Source organism: Sebastes umbrosus, chromosome 4, assembly GCF_015220745.1.
Source record: "Sebastes umbrosus isolate fSebUmb1 chromosome 4, fSebUmb1.pri, whole genome shotgun sequence".
NCBI classification, from domain to species: domain Eukaryota; kingdom Metazoa; phylum Chordata; class Actinopteri; order Perciformes; family Sebastidae; genus Sebastes; species Sebastes umbrosus.
This window is the reverse complement of record NC_051272.1, coordinates 7,041,766-7,065,010: the sequence shown is the minus strand read 5'-3', so window position 1 is coordinate 7,065,010 and position 23,245 is coordinate 7,041,766. Positions and strand designations below refer to the sequence as shown.

The 23,245-nt window shown below is 40.6% G+C and overlaps 1 protein-coding gene across 4 annotated transcripts in view; it reads left to right on the top strand.

The window, feature by feature from the left end:
* Nucleotides 1-1,598: 1,598 nt before the first annotated feature.
* LOC119486933 (copine-8-like) overlaps nt 1,599-23,245 on the top strand; it is an 89,002-nt gene continuing 67,355 nt past the window's right edge. For 2 of the 4 annotated variants that reach the window (XR_005206614.1, XM_037767494.1), the window contains exons 1-3: nt 1,599-1,736; nt 2,535-2,660; nt 16,353-16,393. Coding sequence is in view for 1 of the 4 variants with exons in the window: in XM_037767494.1 (XP_037623422.1) it covers nt 2,578-2,660; nt 16,353-16,393 (124 nt within the window). In the remaining 3 variants the exon portion in view is untranslated. Of the gene's footprint in view, nt 1,737-2,258; nt 2,661-10,320; nt 10,568-16,352; nt 16,394-23,245 lie in introns of those variants that run through there. The other 2 variants (XR_005206615.1, XR_005206616.1) reach the window with 2 other exon arrangements.

Here is a 23,245-nt window from a genome sequence, read left to right as displayed (position 1 = left end):
TGAATTAACAGACAAAAATAACAGTCTGATTTAGGAAGAAGTAAAGTAGGAAGTTGTTAGTGTGAAAACAGTCCTAAATGTGAGCTTTAAAATGCATGAATCTCAGCTCCAAGCCAAGTAATCAATGAGTTTATTGATCAGCAACCTTATCAAGCACTTGCAGATCTATTCTGGTTGTTTTGTTGAAGACTACCTTTTGAACTTTAAATACAGTTTCTCCTCAGCTGTCTGAAGGTCGCCCTTTTCTGCAAGGCCTCCTGAAAGTACTTTTTCCTCATTAGCAGAAAAACCTTCACACACATACACACACTTTGTAAATACACTGTATTGACTTACATTAATTCCTAGAGGTTTACCACAACCTTAACCTCTACATGCCCAGACCCATTCCTTATACCTAAAACTCAAGCCTAATTGTAACCTTAAACCATAAGCTTAAAGGACCAGTGTGAAGGATTTAGTGGCAACTAGCGGTGTGGTTGCAGATTGCAACCAACTGAATACCCCACTCCTCTGTTTCCAAGCATGTAGAAGAACTTACGGCTGCATTCAGGTGTATTTTCGGTGCATTTGCGCCACCAAATTCAAGCTGCCAACTCAACATAAAAACGCAAAAGGCCCTCTCCAGAGCCAGAGTTTGGTTTGTCCGTTCTGGGTTACTAACAATAAGTATCTTTTTTTTTGTGTATAATCACCTGAAAATAAGAATTGTTGTGTTTTCGTTACCTCAGAATGAGCCGTTTTTATCTACATAGGGACCCCTTGCGGGTCCCCTTCCACAAGTTATACTTCAGTATAAGTTTCACAAATAACAAAATACTTAATCTTCTGGCACATCAGCACCACATGAAGTATCAGGACCTTGTGATTATTCTGAAGAAAGAATCACACGGACCTGGGGGAAATTGCCTCTTTTGTGGAGGAGGAAATTACTTTTTTTCTGTAGAGTTAGGACTTTATTCTCGTAATATTACAACTTTTTTTTCTTGAACTAGTATGACTTTATTCTCATTAAATAACGACTTTTTTCTAGTATAGTTATGACTTTATTCTCGTAATATTAAGTTTTTTTTTTCTTGTAAAGTTATGACTTTAATCTCGTAATATTCCGAATTGTTTTTCTTGAAATAGTATGACTTCATTTTCATTAAATTACGACTTTTGTCTTGAAAGATTTTGACTTTATTCTCGTAAAATTACGACTTTTTTTCTCGTAAAGTTATGACTTTATTCTCGTAATATCACGATTTCTTTTCTCGTAAAGTTATGACTTTATTCTTGTTATATTACCACTTTTTTTTCTTGAAATGGTATGACTTTATTTTCATTAAATTACGACTTTTTTCTCGTAAAGTAATGACTTTATTCTCGTAATATTCTGACTTTTTTTTCTCGTTAAATTATGACTTTTCCCCTCAATATGGCCCTAATACTCCATCGTACATATTTGCTGTTGTAATAAATGTGTTATAGGTCAGTAGGCTAAGTGTCATTTGCCTTCATGACATTTTTTTAAATTTATTTTTTAAATGACCATTATTTTGAAAAATCGGATAAAAAATTGGTACCGCTCATTTCCGCTTCTAGCTAAACCAAGATGGCCGCCCGCCCGTTACTCGGACAAGAGCTTGAGAAACTTGTTTTATCGTGTAACGTTAACTTTAACGGACAACGTATTGTTCATCCAGATGGCTAGACGAAACTTTACGGATTGTGAAATTATCGCCTGAACAACGGTAAGTTGTTAAACTACTTTGTGGGTTTTCCAAACATGAACATGACCGTTATTATGACCGTTAATATGACCGTTATCTCTCATCAACCGCCGTTAGCTCGCCGTGACCCGGATGTATGCTAGCTACCGTTAGCTGCTACAGTCCAGCCTCAGAGCCGTTAGCTCGTCTGTCCAGAGTTTAACTGACCATAAACCATAAGCTAAACTAACGTTTTAACCTTTAACCTCCCCAAATAATCTAATCTCCAACACCAAAACCCTGAGAGTCCTCACTAAGACTTTATTCTCGTAATATTACGACTTCTTTTCTCCTTAAGTTATGACTTTATTCTCGTAATATCACTTTTTTTCTCATAATATTATGACTATTCTGTAAATCTCAGATGTTTTTTCCCTCAATGTGGCCCTAATATGTACATTTGCTCTGACATATCTGTCATCTTTTGTGGAGCTATTTGGTCCTTAGTAGCGGATGAATAATGTACACTCCCACTTCATGTGTAGCCCCTCTGTGTCTCTCTGTCTCTGTGTGTTTCTCCTCCTCTCTCTCCTCCATCACACCGTCCTCTCCTCTCTCTCCTCCGGAGCACCGAGGCGCACAGAGACGCGACTCCGGTGCGCTCCGTTTCTCTCTCTCTCTCCTCTCTATATCTCTCCGGTGCTTCCAGACACAAACAGCTTGTTGTCTTCTCTCGTTGCAAAGAAAGAAAGGCTCTCCTTGTCATTCCCCTCTCCTCTCTCTTCTCTCGGTTCCTCTCATGCCGCCGTTAATACTCTGGATCCGGGTCGGTTTGTGAAGGACCAGCAGCAGCAGCAGCAGCAGCAGCAGCTCGGTGTCGGTGATGAACATGGCGTGTATTGGGGACGCGGACCCGTTCACCGCGGCGATACCGGCCACCAAAGTTGAACTCACGATGTCTTGTAGGTGAGTACAAACTGCTGCTGCTGTTAGAGACACAAAGGACATGTTTATATGTGTGAAAATGTTTTGATATTTGACACTTGGACAGGAGAGACACTATGGATGGATGGATGGATGGATGGATGTAGTAGTGGAGAGTAAAACGCACCAGTAACTCCGTTTTCATAGCTGTTATCATTGATTTTAGCCTGATATGCAGCCTTTTTAAGGTCAGTTTTCTCTTTGTATACAGTAGTGGAAGTTGAATGATAATATGGGGAGTTTGAAGGGAAATACAGCTGCATTTTGTGCGTCTGTTTGCCTTTAGATGATCGCCAGATGTCATATGCACATCTGTGGGAATTTGTGTTTTCATCACAGCAAATAGACACTTTCACCTGCCTGATAATAATGTGATATTTTTTGTGCAGGCAGGCTGCATGAAGCAGACATGTAAGCAGTGTGTTTGGTTGTTGGATTGTGGCAGTTTTACTACTGAAGCACCATCCTCTCCACTCTTTTCTTTACCATAGTAGAGGGGTGTATTGTAGATGGGGTTGGGAGGGAGGGAGTCATTTCTAGATGCTGCAACTGGCCCATGAAGCTCACCCAATGTATAATGTATATAATAAATATCTATCTATCTATCTATCTATCTATCTATCTATCTATCTATCTATCTATCTGTTTATTTATCTATCAAAGTTGAACTCACGGTTTCTTGTAGGTGAGTACAAACTGCTGCTGCTGTTAGAGACACAAAAGGACATGTTTATATGTGTGAAATTTTGATATTTGACACTTGGACAGAGGAGAAGCTGTCGGTCACTATGGATGGATGGATGGATGGATGTAGTAGTGGAGAGTAAAACGCACCAGTAACTCCGTTTCATAGCTGTTATCATTGATTTTAGACTGATATGCAGCCTTTTTAAGAGTCAGCTTTCTCTTTGTATACCATAATGGAGTGTTGAATGATAATATAGGGACTTAAATGGGGGAGTTTGAAGGGAAATACAGCTGCATTTTGTGCGTCTGTTTGCCTTTAGATGGACGCCAGAGCTGACATGTCACATCTGTGGGAATTTATGTTTTTGATCACAGCAAATAGACACTTTCCCCTGCCTGATCATAATAATGTGATATTCCATGCAGGCTGCATGAAGCAGGCATGTAAGCAGTGTGTTTGGTTCGGATTGTGGCAGTTTTACTACTGAAGCAGAAACACCATCCTCTCCACTCTTTTCTTTACTGTAGCACTAATAGTAGAGGGGTGTATTTTAGATGGGGTTGAGAGGGAGGGAGTCCTTTCTAGATGCTGCAACTGGCCGATGAGGCTCACCCGATGTAGTCACCCCTAATCACAGTTTATCTACTTTATTGAATATATTTTTTATCTATTTATTCATCCTAATTTCTGGATTCTATCTATCTATCTATCTATCTATCTATCTATCTATCTATCTATCTTAGAGCCGAGACACTTGAGTCGATCCACAGAAAATGAATCAATGACTGTTTTGATAATTGATTCTCACTTTTCAAATCAGAAACACCAATAATCTCTGGTTGCAGCTTCTCAAATGTGAGGATTTGCTGCTGTTTCTCTGTTTTGTACGATAGTAAACTTGAATACCTTTGGGTTTTGTACCATTGAACAGATAAAGCAGATGTCACCTCTGAGAAACTGTAATAGAATTTTTTTTTATATTTATTTTTTTACTTTTTTCTGACATTTCATTGTCTGATTGATCAATTAAGCACAAAATAATCAGATTAAATAATAATGACAATAATAATTGTAGTTATATATCTGTCTATCTCTATCTATGTCTTCTGTGCATACATAGAACTGGGTAATAGAAATTAAGCCTCAGTGTTAGGCTGCAACTAACTATTATTTTTTATTTTTTTTATTAATCCGCAGATTATTTACTTGAATATGATTAACATTTGCTCAATAAAATGTCAGAAAGTAGTAATATATACCCATCACAATTTTCCTAAAGCACAAGGTGACATCTTTAAATTGAGTTTTGGACTCTTGGTGAGACAAACTAAGTAAAGATATTACATTTTTCAATCACATAATAAGACAAAGAAAAGAAGCACATCTTCTTTTCAAGCTGGAACCAGAGAATGTTGATCGATTTTTCTGTTAATTGAGTCAATTCGTCGATTAAGCGTATTAGCTCTACCTCAGTGCTCTTTTGCATCCCAAGTCTCTGCTGCAGGGATGAACAGCATTTCTTCCAAAAGATATTTGCTCATTTGGTGTTTAATGATCATTTTCAAGTTTTTTGTATGTAAACTAAGCACCTAGGGCTGCAACTAACGATTATTCTATTGATTATTTTCTTGATTATTTGATTCATCATTTTGTCTGTAAAATGTCAGAAAATACTGAAAATGTACATCAAAATTTCTCGAAACCCAAGTTGACATCTTTAAATAGCTTGTTTTGTCTAACCAGCACTCCAGCGCCCAATATATATTTAGTTTAGTATCATATAAAACAGAAAAGCTGCAAATCCTCTCATATGAAATGCTGGAATCAGCAATTTTTTGGCATTTTTGCCTGAACTCAAAGAATTGATCAGTTATCAAAATCTTCAAAATGTTCTGTTTATTGACTAATGGACTAACTGTTTAATCTCTAACAGCACATTTCACCCCTAAACTATCATCACTAATATACAGTAATGATGAAAACATAGTATGATATAATTTGATATACCATAAATGTTGAAGTGTTCAGGTGTAGTCAAAAATATTGTGATATTTGATTATTCACCATCATCCAGCTCTGTAGGTTTACGACTAAGTTGTGCTTTTTTTAAAAGTATTTTTTTTAACTGGAAAACTAAGTCTTGTAAATTTGTTTTGAGACACATAATGAGCAGAAGAACAAAGACTTTGGACTGTATTATGTTTCCACTGACCTAAAATCAGCCAGCTGCTGCAGGAGACCTAGCTGCTCTTGTTGTTTTATGTTGGTCTAAGATAAAAGCCTAATAATGACTCAGCAGAAGAAGTCAGTAAGTCTGGTAATGACCTGAATGATTTTGAGATCAGAGCCTGTGAAGGCGTTTCTTCTAAAATGATGAAACCCCCATCTGGAAAAAAATAATTGTTCTTTTAAAATGATGGCATCAGGGCAGAAACAACTCTTCTATTTAGACTTCTGATGAATCATGTATGTTTTGTTACAAAAAGCTGTTCTTTTACAAACATAATGTGACAACGGTGACAAACTGCAGCGACATTTCTTTAATGGTTGTAAAGGAGTTTTGAGTCATAGCACCATTAAATGATGAGTTGTTTGTTGCTGTCAGTGTCTTGTCAGCTCCCAGGAGGAGGTGCACCAGTGTGGACAGAGCTGTGGCACAGCTTACACTGAGCTGTGATGGACAAAAATATCAGTCACCTCTCGCAAAAGAGAGGAGTAAACTAGTTATCATTAGGGCTGGGATGATACACCTATCTCCTGATTCCATACTATCACGATACCTGGGTGCCGATTTGATATGTATTGCGATTTTTAAGTATTGCAATTCTACAAGTATTGCAATTCGATATTACGATTTATTGCAATTTCTGTAGACTTTTTTAACGCTAGACCATGGGAAAAAGTTAAATCATACACTTCTAGGGACATTTAATTAATACAGTAAAATGTTTGATTTTCATCATGTATGTAGTCAGAGATGTCCTGAAGTCAAATATATCAGTCATTGTCAGGAATTATTATATTTTTTTCAGCAACCCAAAATCAAAGAATAAAGACATTTCCCTCACAAATTAGTGGTATTTTCTTTTTTAATTTACAAGGGACATGTAATGTTTAATACTTCTGGTGAATACAATCCAATCAATCTTATTTCCATATATGTATTTTGTTTATACAGTTCCCTTTGTTAACACCTTATTTTAAAATCCGGATGTAGTCACACGTGTATACTTCCGCTATATTCGCCATGTCCGTCGCTAGCTCTTACCGTTAGCTCCGTTCTCTTCATACATCCATGGTCAGCTCCGTTTGACTATATTTACCATAAATGTCAGTATATGGGTGCTCTACAGTTGTAGCATCAGCTGATTTGACCACGGAGATGAGAGTGACGGCTGGCTTGACCGCATGTTACCATAATATGATAACGTTTCCTGTCCATGACAGAGTTAGCATGCAGCTTTAGCCATGATGCCTAGCTCTGCTTTTCCTGGCAATGTGTGAAACCCAAAGTGTTTCAATACTTTACTGTATGTGTAGTGTTTACCACTTTGGATTTAATATGTGAGGGTTCAAGTCGTATCCATGTACACCCTCCACTGTTTTGTAATTCCGGCCAGCTGTGGTTTGTTTTGGTTGACGGTTACGGAACGTATATGACGGATACGGAACGTATATGACGGATACGGAACGTATATGACGTCACGTTACTCAGAGTACAACAATAAAAGCGGTAACTTCCTTTTACCTACGTATAGACGCAAATAAATCAGATATATCGATTCTGGCATTAAAAAAATCGATTTCAAAATCGTAAAAAATCGCGATACATAAGTGAATCAAATTTTTTTTTCCCACCCCTAGTTATCATTATGTGAAGTTGTGGACTAGCGATGGTTTATTTGCTTTTTGAATTCTTGAAAAGGAGAATTGTAGTCTACACTCAACGGTTTTATATAGTGTCTAGCTGAAATGACTTAAAGAGTCACCCAAATCAATGTCCCCATTACTCTGTCTGGAAAGCCACGGAACAATTTTCATAGGTGCTATTTCTTTAGTAGGAAGTAGCTTCTATGGAAGTCTGTAGAGTAACTGCGACGGTATTTCTTTAGTGTCAAGTTTTATGTCAGTTTTCAGTGCTGTGAGCAGAAATCCCACGAACCTCTATTGTATTGAGTTGGCGGCAGTAATCTCAATGACAGATATCTCCACACCTCGGGGGATGAGATAATATATTGAGAAAATATTGTTTTCTAGGCTTAGAGGCTACTTATTTATAACAGAAAGCTTGTGTTACAAACTGGAGGTGTGGGGTGTAAAAGGCAGGAGTGTTTACCAGACAGTGAGGGTCTTATGAAGGATGCTTTGCATTATGAGAAATGTAGGATACCACATTTTTTGGAGCATGAGTTGCATCACTCATAATTAGTAGGGACTAAAAAACAGGATATCTTGGTCTCTGCTCCATCAATTTTGACTATTCCTTTTTAATCTGTCCCTGCTTGTACCCCAACTTTATGGATGTGCAACACTAAATCACTGGAGCAGTCTAAAAGCTGAAAATCTTGCTCTACTACTCCAGTAGTGATGTAGAAGTGTACTCCAGGATGTATCAGTATACCATGACATCAGTGTTGGCTGTGGTCGGAGGTGCAACAGACGTGAAACTATCAGGGCAGAGAAACAATGCTTTTCAGCCTGGTATTAAGTCATTGATTAAACAATCTGCATAAAGGCTGCAACTAATGATTATTTTAGATATCGATTGATCTGACGATTACTTTCTTGACAAGTCAATTAACTGTTTATTCTGTAAAACATCAGAACATTGAAAAATAGTCATCACAATATCCTAGTAAACAATTGCTGATTCATTTTCTGTGATTAATCTATTACTATCTAATCATTGTGGCTCTAATCTACATATCTTTGACATACCACCACCTGAATACCAGTGCTGTCAGGTTTTCATCCATAAGATGAAGTGGCTGTATAGTTTACACTATATGACAAACACATCCATTGCTTAAAGGGATAGTTTGGGGGTTTTGAAGTGGGGTTGTATGAGGTACTCATCCATAGTCAGTGTATTACCTACAGTAGATGACAGTCGGCACGCCCCCACTTTGGAGGAGCAGAGCACGAGAATGAGTAACGGTACAGCAGCAAAGCTTTGTACTACTGTGGACGGGACGTCAGCAAAACATATTTTAGCCACCTAAAAAAAAAATCAATACCAGTTTAAGTGTATGCAATATTTAGAATATTTTTGCTGGTGTTTTTTTCCGCGAGACAGCTATACAGCCTGGGCCCTATCTTACATCCAGCGCAAAGCAGCGCACAGCACAGCACATCTGTCATTGCTTGTTTCAGACCAGTTCAGTTGTCATTTTCACGGCCAGCACCCACGTTGTGTAAGTAGCAAATGTACTTGCTCCCATCTGAGCGCCCATGGGCGTGTTGGTCTTACAATGAGATGTGGTCAGACGTATTGTTGTCGTATTGCTGCCCCCGTCCACAGCAGTACATTGCTTTGCTCCTCTGCAGTAACTCCTGTCTGCTTTTCCAAGCCACAGATGTGCTGACCATCATCTACTGTAGGTAATACACTAACTGTGGATAAGTACCTCATACAACCCCACTTCAAAAGACCCAAACTATCCCATTTAGTTTGATTATTTTTAAACCAAAAACAACGATTGATCACTGTTTTTTAGCTGCCGAGATGACGGCAGAGTCGACACCCTCAGCACCCTCAAAAACACAAAATTTACCAGCCCTGAGCTGGTGGGTGGTGTGATTTTCCCACTTTGGTGTCCATGCGTGTCGGCAAAGCTGCTGAAGCATTCAGTCTAGATAGATCCCATCCTTCAGTGAAAGTCCTCCTTCACTCAATAAATCCAAACCATGGCCGCACTCGTCATGTGTGTAGTCAAGCAGAAGAACTGACAGATTGATTAACTCCCGTCCAATATTGTGCATCGCTGACTGCTTCAACAGCACTGTATGACTTATGAGTGCCTATCACTCCTGATCACAAGGCCTTGATGACACACACACACAGATGGCGTTTAGTTTTGTGCATGGATAGTAAACAGCGAGCCAGGCAGGCGTTCGGAGCTGCAGAGAGTCGGTCCTCACAGAATGTTTGTGCACAAAGTTGTCGGTGTTCACGGCGGTGTGGCTGTCACCTGATCTGAGTGGTCCACAGCAGAGAGATAGCCGTGACCTTTGGGTACAAAAGGTAGGAAGTGTATCCCGTCGAAGAATTGACGTGTTGTGATGTGGCTGTATTGAAGCCCGACGCTGACCTGCTGAGAGGCCGGTCGATGTGTCACAGCCGATGTTGCACTTTCCACGAGGAAGGTGAAGAAAGAGACAGAACGACTTGTTGGAGCAGAGAAGGAATCCTTGTGTGCATGTTTCTTATGTTTTAGCACTGAACACAAATAACCAACATCGCTGCAGCATTAAGCAGGTTTACCAGACATATACATTTGAAAAAGATGAGGACAAAGTGAAATAACCTGTTGTGTGTGAAGTCTAAAAGAAAATACTTGAAGTAGGGCTGCAACTGAGGATTATTTTCATTGTCGATTAATGTATTGATTATTTTTTCAATCCATAAAAATGTCAGAAATGCCAATCACAAGTTCACAAAGCCTAAGGTTTACGGAGCACTGGGAATTTCTTTGTTTCGTTCCAACCAACAGTCCGTGATTTGGGCGATATTTCCCACAGAAAATGAAAACCTGATTTTGTTCTTGTGGCTGCTGTAGGGAGAGCTGATGTTTAAAGAACTGCAATGTTATGAAGACAAGTCATTTTATCGCAAACCTGTCATAGAGCCCAAGTTCCGTAATGAGTTTTGATATCTAAACAGTGACTGAGCATAAACTGTGGTTGGTGTTCACACTGTAGAGTTCTGTCTGTCTGACAGCTGCTGAGTCAGACTGGTGCTACATTCTGGAAAAGGTACTGCTGAGGTGAAAAGGACAGGTGCATGTCGGTGTTTTAAAAATAGTGGGAAGTTAATATTTTGGGCCGCTGATTTAGCCCGCTTAAAGGAATACTTCAACCGCAAAATGACCATTTGTATGTCAATTACTCACCACGCGTTACCTTGAATTCTTGAAAAAAACTTTAAAACACTTCGGACTCGTAGCGAGACGCTCTGTGGCTGTGTACACTGTATAACTAGGTGCAACATTTCCTCCGGGAACATTTTGTTTAAGTAATTTATCACTTTTTCCTATTGATTTATTATTCTTTATCTCTCTTTTTTCACCTATTGTTTCATGCATTTCCTCTCGATTCCATTTCTTCTTATTAATAACTGGGTCGATCTGTTGACTACCAACTAAAACTAAGTACAGCTTCAAATTCAAACACAGCTTTAATGAAACAAAGTGAAATGAAAATAGACTCCCCTGTTTCACCTTCACCTCTCCTTCTCAGTGCTTCACCTTGAAGCTTTGCTACTTAAAGTGTGCTGGTCCTCGGTTTTACAAATCCTCCACCATTTATGTGGAACAGAGCAAAGAGCATAAAACCAACAGATCAAGGCGGTCTCATGTGGCGGGACCAAACCACAGGAGGCCCAGTGGGGGTCATGCTGAGTGGCTGCATTGATGAGTTTTTGAAGGAGTCATTTGGCTTAATTAAGGCCCCAGCCAGCCACCGTAGCCTCACCAGGTTACCTCAGAGAGCCGACAGGGCTCCATCACATCTCTAACCAGCTCACCTGCTGTCCCCTCTGCTCCTCTGCTTTCATCTTATGCATAGCCACTTTCCTCCATCTCTGTGATTGATGCGGGCAGATTTGAAGACGTTCTGTTGATTAGTAGTGTTTGATGCCTTTTTACTGTGCACACTCTGTGATGTGGTTCGTGTGCTTTAAACCTATCACAATCCAGGAAATTTCGACTTCCAACGTACAGCATTTAAATTGTTGTAATTTGTAATGCTTTTCAGTTAGAAAATGAGCATGTGCAGTGGTTGCAGTTGCTCCCTATTCTTATATAATGACGTATGGTGATCAGGTTGATCAATAATGTCAGTTCCAGCTCACCTCCTGTTTCTGTACAAAATATATTCATGTTCATTTGATTTTTGATTTAAACATGCCATTGTTAGACTATGGCATCTTGATTTCAACAGATCATTGGTTTTATGCCCTCTTCATGCCACTATCATTAGAAAACTGAACTCCCTTTTTATTTAGAAAGTGCTTCAAAAATGTGACTAAAACAGTCTACACTATAAAAAGTTGCATCTTTTCAATATCAGTATCTGTGTGACCCACCTCAGTACATACAGTAAGCATTACAAAAACAAAACAGAAATTGTGCTGTAATCTGCAAAAATCTGGTTTTGTTGGCATTTACTGTCACGCTTGTTTCTCTCCTCTCTTTTTTTCCTCTCTCTCGCTCCTCTGATCGCCGTTTGTCACTGAGGGGTGAGGCGGAGCTTTGGACACAGTCTGTGAGCGCTGAGAGGCGACACTCAGCAGTGAGCTTACTTGTTGCTACTAATATCAGCTGCTCTGAATCAATAATGTTGTGCTGAAAAACATGCATGTAGGCTGAAATTCAACCGTTTTGTTGTTCTGTCGGGAGATGCAGTGACTTGTTCAGAACATGGTTACTTGTTGTGTTGGTAATTGTTATTTTTATGCTGGTTTATAGTTTTAACCATGAGAAAGAAGGCTGTTACATTTCTTGAGATCAGCTATATTTTCCTTTGAACACATGCAAATAGGCTTCATTGTTCTACAGTAATTGTCAAATTTACATTTACATCGCTGATGTTGTGACTTTAATTCAGTGACGTTGGATTCCTTCAGTTCATTATTGGATGCACATCACTTTCCCCCTCAGCACTCATACAAACACACACTGAGGATCTGGGGAAATCGTTGAGACTTAAGAGAGTGTCTCGGGTGCTTCAAAGGTGGATTGATCAGAGCAGCTCAGAGTTTTCTTCAGACTCAATTGACCTTATTGATCTGGTGTTATCCTCCCAGCAGGACGAGCTTGTGCTGTTCATTACTGAAGGGGAGGAGGGGATCTCTTTATTGGATAGTGTATAGCTCCACATACAACTGCTACTGCACTAATAGTAAACAAACCTGCGCATTGGCTGGAGGGCTAAATGTCAAACTGGTGGACTTAGGTTACACGATGGGAGTGACCGCCTACGCTTCAATCTGACTTTAAGAAGCAAGAAGGCGAGGAGGTTTTCTCGCTGAGAAGGTTTCCTTGCTTCTTGTGCTCCCGTGGCGTCTGGTGAGCGGAGGCTGGCACTAACACTGCCAGGGTTAATGCTTCCAGTCCCACCGGGGCCACCCAGGCTAAAAACGTAGGCACTCACATCTCATAGCATGTGTCAAGGTAGACGGAGGAAGATGAATGGTTGGAAATTGTTGTTTGAAAGTGTTGATGGCTGTTGACAAGTTTGATATACTCATTCTCGCTACAGGTATATCATTAAATTAAAGGATGAAAATAAAAGTAGGGGACAACCACAGGGCTGAAGGACCATTTGAAATTCAAAACAAAAGTTTAGATCTATAAGTAAATAATTAACACAGCACCATTAAATGAACAATGTGTTACATTTATGGGGATCTATGGCAGAAATGGAATATAATATCAATAACTATGTTTTCTTTAGTGTATAATCACCTGAAAATAATAATCGTTGTGTTTTCGTTACCCTAGAATAAGCTGTTTATATGTACATAGCTGGCCGCCATGTTTCTACAGTAGCCCAGAACAGACAAACCAAACACTGGCTCTAGAGAGAGCCATTCACATTTTCACGTTTTCCTGTCGGCCACCGTAGCTCTCCTACATGTTTAGCACACGGGAGAAGTTTCAGGTGATTGCAATCTGCAACCTTGCCACTATATGCCACCAAATCTTACACACTGCACCTTTGCACCTTTAAATATATGATAATTTCCCCAAGCCCACACTCTCAGTCCTGTTGTAATGAAATCCTATGTGATCATCTTTTTATGTCTGGTTGCAGCAATGTTCCCTTTTTTACAAGAAAAACATATTTTTCATCTCAATTGCTCTCGCAGATGGAACCCCCTCCTCCCTCCTCCTCTTCTTCCTCACATACAGGTATTTAAAGCTCCAGCTGCCATGTTTAGGTGGCTGTGATGTAACTGGTGGGATTTCAAATGTAATTCTGGTGTCGAGCAGGGACCGCTCTCGTAAATGTTTGATGAACGACGAGGCACTCTGCTCGGACCGCCCAGACGTTTCCAGGGCTGCCCGCGGTGGAAAGGGCTTTTTAAAGAGTCGCCCGTCTCTATCACAGCCAGGTGGAGGCTCTAGGGTGTGCACAATTCAGAGGGAGGTTACCATATCCATATAAGTGTGTGCACTTCTGCCAGCACTCACACACAAACAGATGTGTCCTGTCTAACATACACTCTTTTTTTTCTTCTTCTTTTCTTCACTGGATCTCATCCCCTATCTCCACTCATACTCCTCTGGGAGCCAACAGAGTACTGTATTAGTTTTTTATTGGACATATATCCTACTTGGCAGGTGAAGTCGCCCACTTCTCACTCCTGCACAATCTCTCAGACTTTCCGCCAGTCATAAACACAGCGTGGATGTGACTAGCCCCGATTCCATCGCTTATTATCATTTATTTAAGGTCTCAAAGCCGGGGAAAAGCCGGTGGGCGTGCCCTGACAGCGAGGCAGCAGAGCGTGGCGTTTTACCATCTGGGCCGCACTGGGATCAGCACAACACGAGTGCCTGATCTAGATACATCACTAGCCATCAACGGCTTCAAGACACTCGCTGCTTGTCATACAGGACAGAACGGGCGACAGAACGCTCGCCCCGCAGCTTGCATGATAGCAGGAACCTCTCTCCCCACCCCTCCACCCCCTTCATCTCTCTCTTTCTCTGTCAGCAGAGCACAATATGGACGAAGTCACGCTGCTGCAATTACTGTAGCTTAAAGTGATACTCAGAATCTCCCTATTATTAATCAAAATCACACTCGAGGCCTGGAAAGTGTCTGCAAAAAGTTTGTTGTGGCTCTTATTTCATGGATTATGATGCTAAGGTCAACTTAAATTCATGTCACTCAAAGGGTTCCAAATGTGACAGTGGAAACAAAGTGGATAAAAAGGCATCAAATATCCATAAAGACTGATCAACCTTAATTTATTAAGGTATCACGACCGCTCAGGCTCAGGCAAAATTACAATCCAAACATACGTGAAATTGCATTGAAGTCTATGAGATCTTCGGTTTGACAAGGACCTCTTGTGGCTGTGCAGTTTATGATTGTTGTTGGAAGTAGCATGCCATTTTTATAGCCTGTCAAAACCTCTTATGGAGAAGTTCAGATGGATAGTTAGGTGTACAAAGCGTCTGACTTATGATCAGATTGGGAGATCAGAAAATGGTCGTATGAATCATTCTTGTAACGGTCATTTCTAACACTTTTGGAACGCAATGACAAACCGTCATTTTGGAAGATAATGTCAAATGTCAAATTTTGTTGTTCAGTTTGGAGGACTTGTTCTAAAACTGCAAACTTTAGACGCTGCACCGAAACAACTGTTCATATAAGTGTAGAGTGCAAAAGTACTCTCTTATGCTAATTTGGTTTTGTCAAGGTTTTAGTGTGTTTTTGCATTTATCTTTACTTTTTGCCTGACACTTTTCACCTGACATCTGCAGGAAGAAATGGAAGCATTCACAAGGAAATAATTATTATAAATGTGTCTTCATACAAACATTATTGTTTTTTTTAATGTCCCTGTTAGCCAGGGCAGCTTCCAGAAGAAATCTCCTTAGGAAAACGTTTGCATCATGGGTAGTGGGCTTTTGGAGAAAGAGGCATATAGGGACTAAAAGGGAGGAAATGTCTGGTTTAATTACATCATTAAGGAAATGTTTTATTTTTTTAATAGCCTTTTGCAAGTCAACCGACTTTAGGAATAATCCTTAAATTGATGAAGTACTATTTTTACTTTAAGGTGTTGTGTCTACCGAATCTTAAATCGAGTCTTCTGATTTAAAATGACATTTAATAGAGTATAGTTTTATATTTTATGCCTGTGTTACCCTTTGATGCGGTGCAAAATCCTTTCAGCTGCTCCACAACAGTAGATTTTGTGGGTAATGTGTCCCGCTGGACTTGCAGATGGCCAATGCACTCATATTATTTTGTCTTTCTGGGTTAGCTCTATGAAAGCTTTATGGGGTTTTAATGTAAGATTTGGCAGGAGTACAAGCTGAGTGAGTGAGTGAAGGGTTCACATCAGCCCCTTTGGGTGTTGTCCGCCCCGTCCCTGTTCTCTTGAGACCTGGACACTGTAAGCGAATGACACCGAGTTAAAACCCACAAAGGCCCACTACTGACGTAGGCGGCCGGGTTTCCCCTCCCTGAGTCCTCCCTGCTCCTCGGCTTCTTTCTTCTCCGGTCTCAGGCAGCTGTGACTTGTCGTCTTTGTGTTCATATTTAATTCCTTCAGAGCTGTTTAACCGTGGAGTACCTCAGCGGTGCCGAGCATCTGCTCTGCGATGGGACTCTTCAGTGCATTTATCCCTCCCCGTGCAAAGAGCAAAGGCTGGAGTGTCATGTAAATTTGATGGCAGCCTCCACTGTTGTTGCCGGCACCCAGGGAGTGCAAAAAATGTGAAAAATAGGTCCTCTCTTCTGCTGTTTTCTCTGTATGTTTGAAATATAAATGGGCCCCACTTTAAGCTCGATGTTATAGTCTGTTTAATGTTGCTGCCTCAATGGCCGGATGAAATGGCTTTTTTTTAATCAAGTCAGAAGAGGATTATGGTTAAACAAGCTGTCGTGGTCAGTGAGGGAGCTAATTAGGCAAGGCTGTAAAAATGTAATAACTTTTTTAGTTCTACTTTCTTTGTTGAAGTGGGAGAGCTGTGAGCAATTATTTTTATGTCAATGTGTCTCTTTGTTTTCTTGTTTTTCAGAAACCTGCTGGACAGAGACACGTTCTCCAAGTCTGATCCAAGTAAGCTTGTCACACACACACCAGCTCCCAGTGGATCAAACACACACACACACACACACACATGCACATTAAATTTTACAGACAAACAAAAATATTCACAGACAAACATCCACCACATGCAGGCAGATTGTGAACTGTACAAACACAGGCTTACATGCACTACAGATGGACACGCACTTACACACACACACACACACACACACACACACTCAGACACCAAACACACACACACGCTCTGCCTCGCTTGTGTGAATCAGTAGACATTTGCATATGTCAGGGGTCGTATTCGTCACATTTCTCTCTCCCAACGTGAGTGAGGGGAACCAGATCATCCTCACACACAAACCAGCCACTTTAAAGGACACACACACACACACCACACACACACACACACACTCACTCCCTTGACAGCAGGGGTTCAATTTGGCAACTGGTCCAGTGGTTTTTAAAGGCCCAGTCTGCAATCCAACAGTAATTTGCCTTGATAGAGAAACATAAAATGTTGGGTTGTGTTGTTTTTCTTGGTAAACATGCAAACTCATTTTAGACAATGGTTTTGTCTTTAACATGTAACCACAAGAGCTGGATATCAGACTGAAATTCATCAATAGCACCGTGTATGGAAAAATACCAAAAACTGTCATTTAATGTAAGTTCAGGAGCATAATACCGAATTCATCACGCAGCTGATCATCCACAAAACCTCTTTCTACCATCTTGCGTGACGTGCATAGGTGATCAGGAAGGAGGTGCTAGGGACCGACCTCACTGTTCCACCTGACAGCATCATCTATGAAACCTTACCTACGTTAAATTTTATGACTATTTTATGACCTCTCCTTGGCGGTGAAGGTGGGCCTTGTCTTTTTCCTTCCCAGTTGGTAAGCTATAGCCCCTTTCACACAGCCTGTTCAAGGTGGGAACATTTTTCCGCCTCACCATTCTGGGAAGCAAAAGAACGTGCAAGACCCGTTGCTCATCTGAGTACATTCCAGTACGAATTGCGAAATACATAGACACCTTAGCTTCAACGAGAGAGACATCACTTTTGCGATTTTTGGGTGTGTAGGCTTTCTAATTACGTATTTACACAGTCTTATACTTCAACAGTTTTACAACAATCTGCGACTTTCTTAACTTGCAAAATTATCTTTTAAGTTGACACACATCTTATGTGTGATTCATGCCGCTATTCAAACGGAATAAAACAATTATTTGTCTGTCGCCGTTGACTATCATACATATTTTTTCCCGAAAGAAGGTCCCATGGGATCCACCGGAAAGCAAGACTTCGCCTCTCTGTGGGTTCAGTTATCTGTACCAAAACTATCTTATCAGCATGATTGTTGAAATGAAACCCGGCCTGACTAGATGCTGAGAACACATCCTCTCATTCTCAGATATACAGGCACATGAGCACACACAAGTTTGAAGATTGCAAAGTAGTTTCTGTTCTTTATCTGTTGTGCCAGCTTTGTTTTCTGTAACAGACTGTGACAGTCCTGTCTTTTAAAAGCACCTAAAAATAAAAAACACGATGTGAGGAAAATACTCTGAGTTATGATGGAAAGATAAAGTTGAAATACATGTATCTTTTTTTTTTTTACCCTCTATTCATCTGGGGTTTGGTTAGCGTGCATTGTTTTTCAGCATCACCTTGCTTCATTCCCGAAATATTCAGCACTTTCCCACCTGGGTGCTGCACAGTGAACCCAATGGTGTTGGCCGGTGTGCGTGAACCCATAATTGATGAGCTCCCAGAATCGAGGATTGGACCTTTAAGTGTCAGGCAGTGGGAGAGGAGGATGAGCATCCCTGCCCGCCCCAACATTTATGCAAGGAGGCACTTGTGCTGCGTCCATGTCTCTGCTCTGCTGACAGCACTGGCCCCAGTCACACAGCATTAGACCGCCTCAGCAGAGCCCCACACACACGCGCAAATAGTGCACACGTCCAGGGCCCCAGGCAGGCTCACGCACCATACTCATATTAGCTTATAAAGCTGGACAACAATCCAGAGCTTTGTGTGTTTATATGTGTGTGTATTGTAGCCGCTGCAGGATTATGGATGTGCTTTGATCAGTGTGCTTCAGCAGATTGGAAAAGGGCATTTAGCAGACAGGAACATTGCACCGTCGGTATCTCCTACATTTGAAACAGAGATGATGTTAGCAGTGCTATTGTCAAGCTCTTTTCCCTCGTCATCAGTCCGATGAATAAGAAAGTACGCCGGCACGGATGGCGAGGATGCTTCGCTATTTTCGGGCGTGTGATTGATGTATCGCTATCCCGCCACACCACCACGCACAATAATGCAGGGACCATGTGTCATCCGATGCTTCATTGCAAGATTAAAGGATGACTGTATATTCATCCAGCTGAGCCCCGGCTCGCTGCACACCACCCACAATGCAACATATACAACATCCAGACTGACAGTCTGCCAAAACACAGGCAAGTTTGAGCACTTCTGCCGCCGCACCAGACGCAGGCTAATTAGGACCTTTTGTTTTTTGTGTTTGCACTCAAAACCAGTGTGACATTTTCAACGTGGCTGTGAGTCGGAAAAAAACCCCCAAAATGTTAGTAATAATATAGCGTATCTGGGCTCAGCAGGAGCTTCACTCTGAAAGATGGAAATGTCAGTTTTGGGGGGAAAGAAACTGGATTTCATCAGATAGGATGATTTTCACTCACAGTCACAACTGTTAATGAATCCATGATTAAATCAGTCATGTCATTTCATCAGTAGGTGGCAGCTCATACATTAACTCAGGCATAAATTTACAATTAATTAATGCTGTAATTAATGATAATGCAGTGGAAGGTGTAGCCTTCTAATCAGATGTCACAAGATCGACTCAAGTTCTTTTTTTAGAGCGTCTGATTGCCTCAGGATTTTTTTCTAGGACCCTGATTTTTAGAGTTTTTATGCTACATTTAGATAGTTTCACCTTTTGGCTTCAATGAGCCTCTCCTGTAGATAAAATGTGAATTCCTGTCTTCGTCCCTAAAGCTTGTCTAAGTTGATTTTCTTTTTATTTTGTACACAAACAACAGGCTTGAACAGCATCAAAGTGTTGAAATAACATTCTGTTAAAGGAACAGTGTGTAACATTTTGGGGCATCTATTAGAAGAAATGGAATATAATATTCATAACTATGTTTTCATTAGTGTATAATCACCTGAAACTAAGAATTGTGTTTACGTTACCTTGGAATGAGCCCTTCATATCTACATAGGGAGCGGGTCCTCTTCACAGAGTCTGCCATGTTGCTCTACACATCGGCATGTAGCACAGAACGAACAAACCAAACACTGGCTCTAGCAACCCATTCTCACTCCCAACTTGTCAACTACCGCCGTTTGGCAAGTGCCCCTCGGCCACGGAAACCAACGCATGGAGGCGCCTTTTAGCAACAGTATGTGACAAACCGGGCTTTCAACTAACTGACCATCGAATCGTTATTCGACAGTCGGGGCAAGTGACGTAGTATTAACAGCGTGAGAGTCCGTTCAGGGCGGGCGGGAGGAGTGGTGGATGGGTCAAACAAACACAATACTTTCAACCAGGAGATCGGTGTTTGTGTCCCGTGTGAAACTAAAAGTAACGTTGACTTATTTTGTCACATCAGTCATTAGTCACGTGACTCGTCAGTATCGTCAGTCCTGTGAGTCCAGTGTCATGCGAGTCACTAGTCAGTTAAGTTAATGTCAACCACGACCATTTCCTAACCTAAATTGCCTAAATCTAACTTCCTGTGAAAATGGAAGTTTATTTTGAAAGGACACTATGTATGTAATGAGTGCAACACCGCTAAATGTCGCCAAATCCTACACACTGTACCTTTAATTATGAGCGATTTAAGGATTTTACTGTTCACAATGTACCGTTAGAGTAACCATAAATTAGACATGGTGGTAGTTGGTTTCATTGCCTTTGTGGCAGTTCAGTGGAAGCCCTGCTGACAATGCAATTTTGAGAGGGTTTTGAAAGACTTTAATGAGCCTTCATAACCCTGAAGAGAGCATGTAATCCTTCAGAAAATAGTTTTCAGTAGACAGGGTCGATCTACACCACTCCATTTTTCACTTAACAGCACTTATGTGGACAATTTAATTAACTTCCAAGACTGAGTCCGAAGTAATTCACTGCTCCCTATAGGCTATAGTATAATGTAATGTATGAAATGATAAATCTCCATTGAGATGCAACATTTAAAGTACAAGCAAAGGTCAACTAACCAAGCACCATCTACCATCATGCTTAGATCCATACAACAGTCTTAAAATAACATGTTGTTGTCTTTGGAGGTGTTATCTTTCTGACTATTCCTTGGCCAGGCGCAGTAACTTCCTGTAGTCTTATCGTCACCGTGAGGTTGCCAGGCAGCTTTTCTTCTTCCACTTCCTCCTTCCTGTGTCTGCCTCTGACAGGCTTATATTGATAACAGGAAAATGACAGCTATGTGACACAACAGGCCACAGCAAAATGAGAAGAATTTTTGCACGCCAACGATCATTTTATAATAGCACAAGGTTTGGCATTTAATCTAAAACAGAGGTGGATGATGCCTTGTACCAGATATAGTCAGAATACTAGCCTAAATGTGAAAGGAATGAGATCAGTGTCTTGGTAAATGATGCTTGGGCTGTGTCCAAAATCAATCACTCATTCACTTCTCCATACTCGCTATCTAGGGACTTCTATGTATACAGTGAGCTAATCGGCAACGGCTACTTGGGTCATTTCCTTTGCGCCGTTATTTAGGGCTGTGTATTGTCAAGAATCTGGCAATATGATATGTATCATGATACAGAGGTTAATCTAATTTTTAGGAAAACTGTCATAGTATAAAGAACACACAGAGTAAAAAAAAAAGTCACTTTTTTATGCAATCAGAATACTCGGATCTGCATTTGCATTTATCACAGTCCCTGTAACATCAAACATCATAGCACTACTTTGAGAGGGCACATACATTGAGAGGGCGCATCTCTTTGCAGATGAAATTCAGTATTGACTGAGGTTATTTTTGCATGTAAACTGTAAATTAAAGATCTATACAGTGTGTTTGAGAATCAATACAGTATCACAAAACATAATATGGCGATATTTGATCATTTCAATATTTTCTTACACCCCTACCGTTAATTATGTCACTGCTGTCACACAATTAAAGTATGGCAGATCAATCTCGGCTTGTGGACCATCCATTATAAACAGTGACAGAAATGTTTTTAATAAACACATATTGTAAGCTACAGTATTTTATTGAGTTGCCTCTTAGCGAAATACTGAAGTTAAGTTACCTGGTAAGCAGCGTACAGCTCTAGGGCTTTTATTGTGAAAGGTAAGAATGGAAGGAGTAAAGTGGTGATGCGCTGCCCTTGTGAACGTGGGGACAATAAGAGTATTTTCAGAAATCAATAAATACAAAGTACTTTGCGGCCGTTTGTGTTATGATGAGCTGCTCTGCTGACATTAAGCAGATTATTTTCGAGCCACAACTGCTCTCTCTTCTCATCCGTCTGCCATTTTTCCTTCAACTCAATGCATGGATGTATAATAAGACCTTGATACGATGCCGCAATCAGCCTTGCTTCCAATTTTTTCCAGTGGCCAATTTTTGATCTATGGATCTTTTATATTTGTAAAACTTACCTCGAGCCGAGAAAAGCTGGTAGCTAGAAAACTTTTTTGGCGTATGCCTATTTGATTGAATAGGCGGTATCCAGTTCTTGTTATACATCCATGACAGACACACATTGGTTGTTGCAGGAATCAAACCTGCTAACTTCTTACAGAACAGTGTCTGTAACCATTGAGCTACAGTGCCCAACCAGCTCTCCAGCCTGGCCGTCGGTCTCCGTGGATCGTTAACCAGCCAGGCAGACCATTTTAGAGGTTACTTAGCACTCAACACGAGCTACCAGGCTCATCTCTGTTGTTTTTTTTTATCTTTCTTTTCTTTTTTAGTGCTGTCGTGCGACCAGATAGGACAAGGACACACAGAGGTTGTTGCTGATGTGGCCTTTTAGGGTTTGCAATTATTGTTGCTCAGGTGGAATGGGCTGGAAATCGCCTGCTCTGCCTTCCTCATGAGGTGCGTTTTAAAGATTATTCCCAAAAGGATGGTGCTCAGATTACAGCAGCAAACAGCAACCTTACAAAACGGAACAGTTTGAGGTTTCTTACGCAAGATACTCTAGTTTTTAAAGAGCGAAAAACTGAGAGAGAATTATTGACGAGGAACTGAAGAACTGTTGGTGCAAACAGACGTGCAAAACTTTTATTTAATCAGGTATTCTCATTGAGATCAAGATCTCTTTTACAAGAGAGACCTGAGTCAGCAGAAGAAATAAGATAGATACGACACCAAACAAAACATAATGACATATTTTTTCATATGACAAAAAATATCCAAAACGTATTCTGTTGATTTTTAGCTGGAATTTGTTGTCCTATTGCAATTTTAAAGGATTTTAGACACATAGTTAATGTAACTATGTACCTTTAGCATTTCCACCATTCTACTGCATTTTACCAGTTAAAACAGATTTCCAAGTATCTGGTCCCGGGGGTTTTCAGAGTTATGAGTCGCTGCCATGTGACAGATGTGTGTTAATACAGTAAAGGCTGCTAGAATGCAAATGAAATGTCATTTTAGTGCCACTTGATTGCCTCGCTGTGTTTTCACTAGAGGTCCGTAATCAAAAAACACTCCAAGACTCCCTCGGACGGAGACGCTCGAATGTCAATAAGGAGAACTTTCCTCCACCCACACAAACACTCACTAACCCCATCCCCATCCTCCCCCTCCCTCCCTCATCTCCCCCTCTCTGAAATA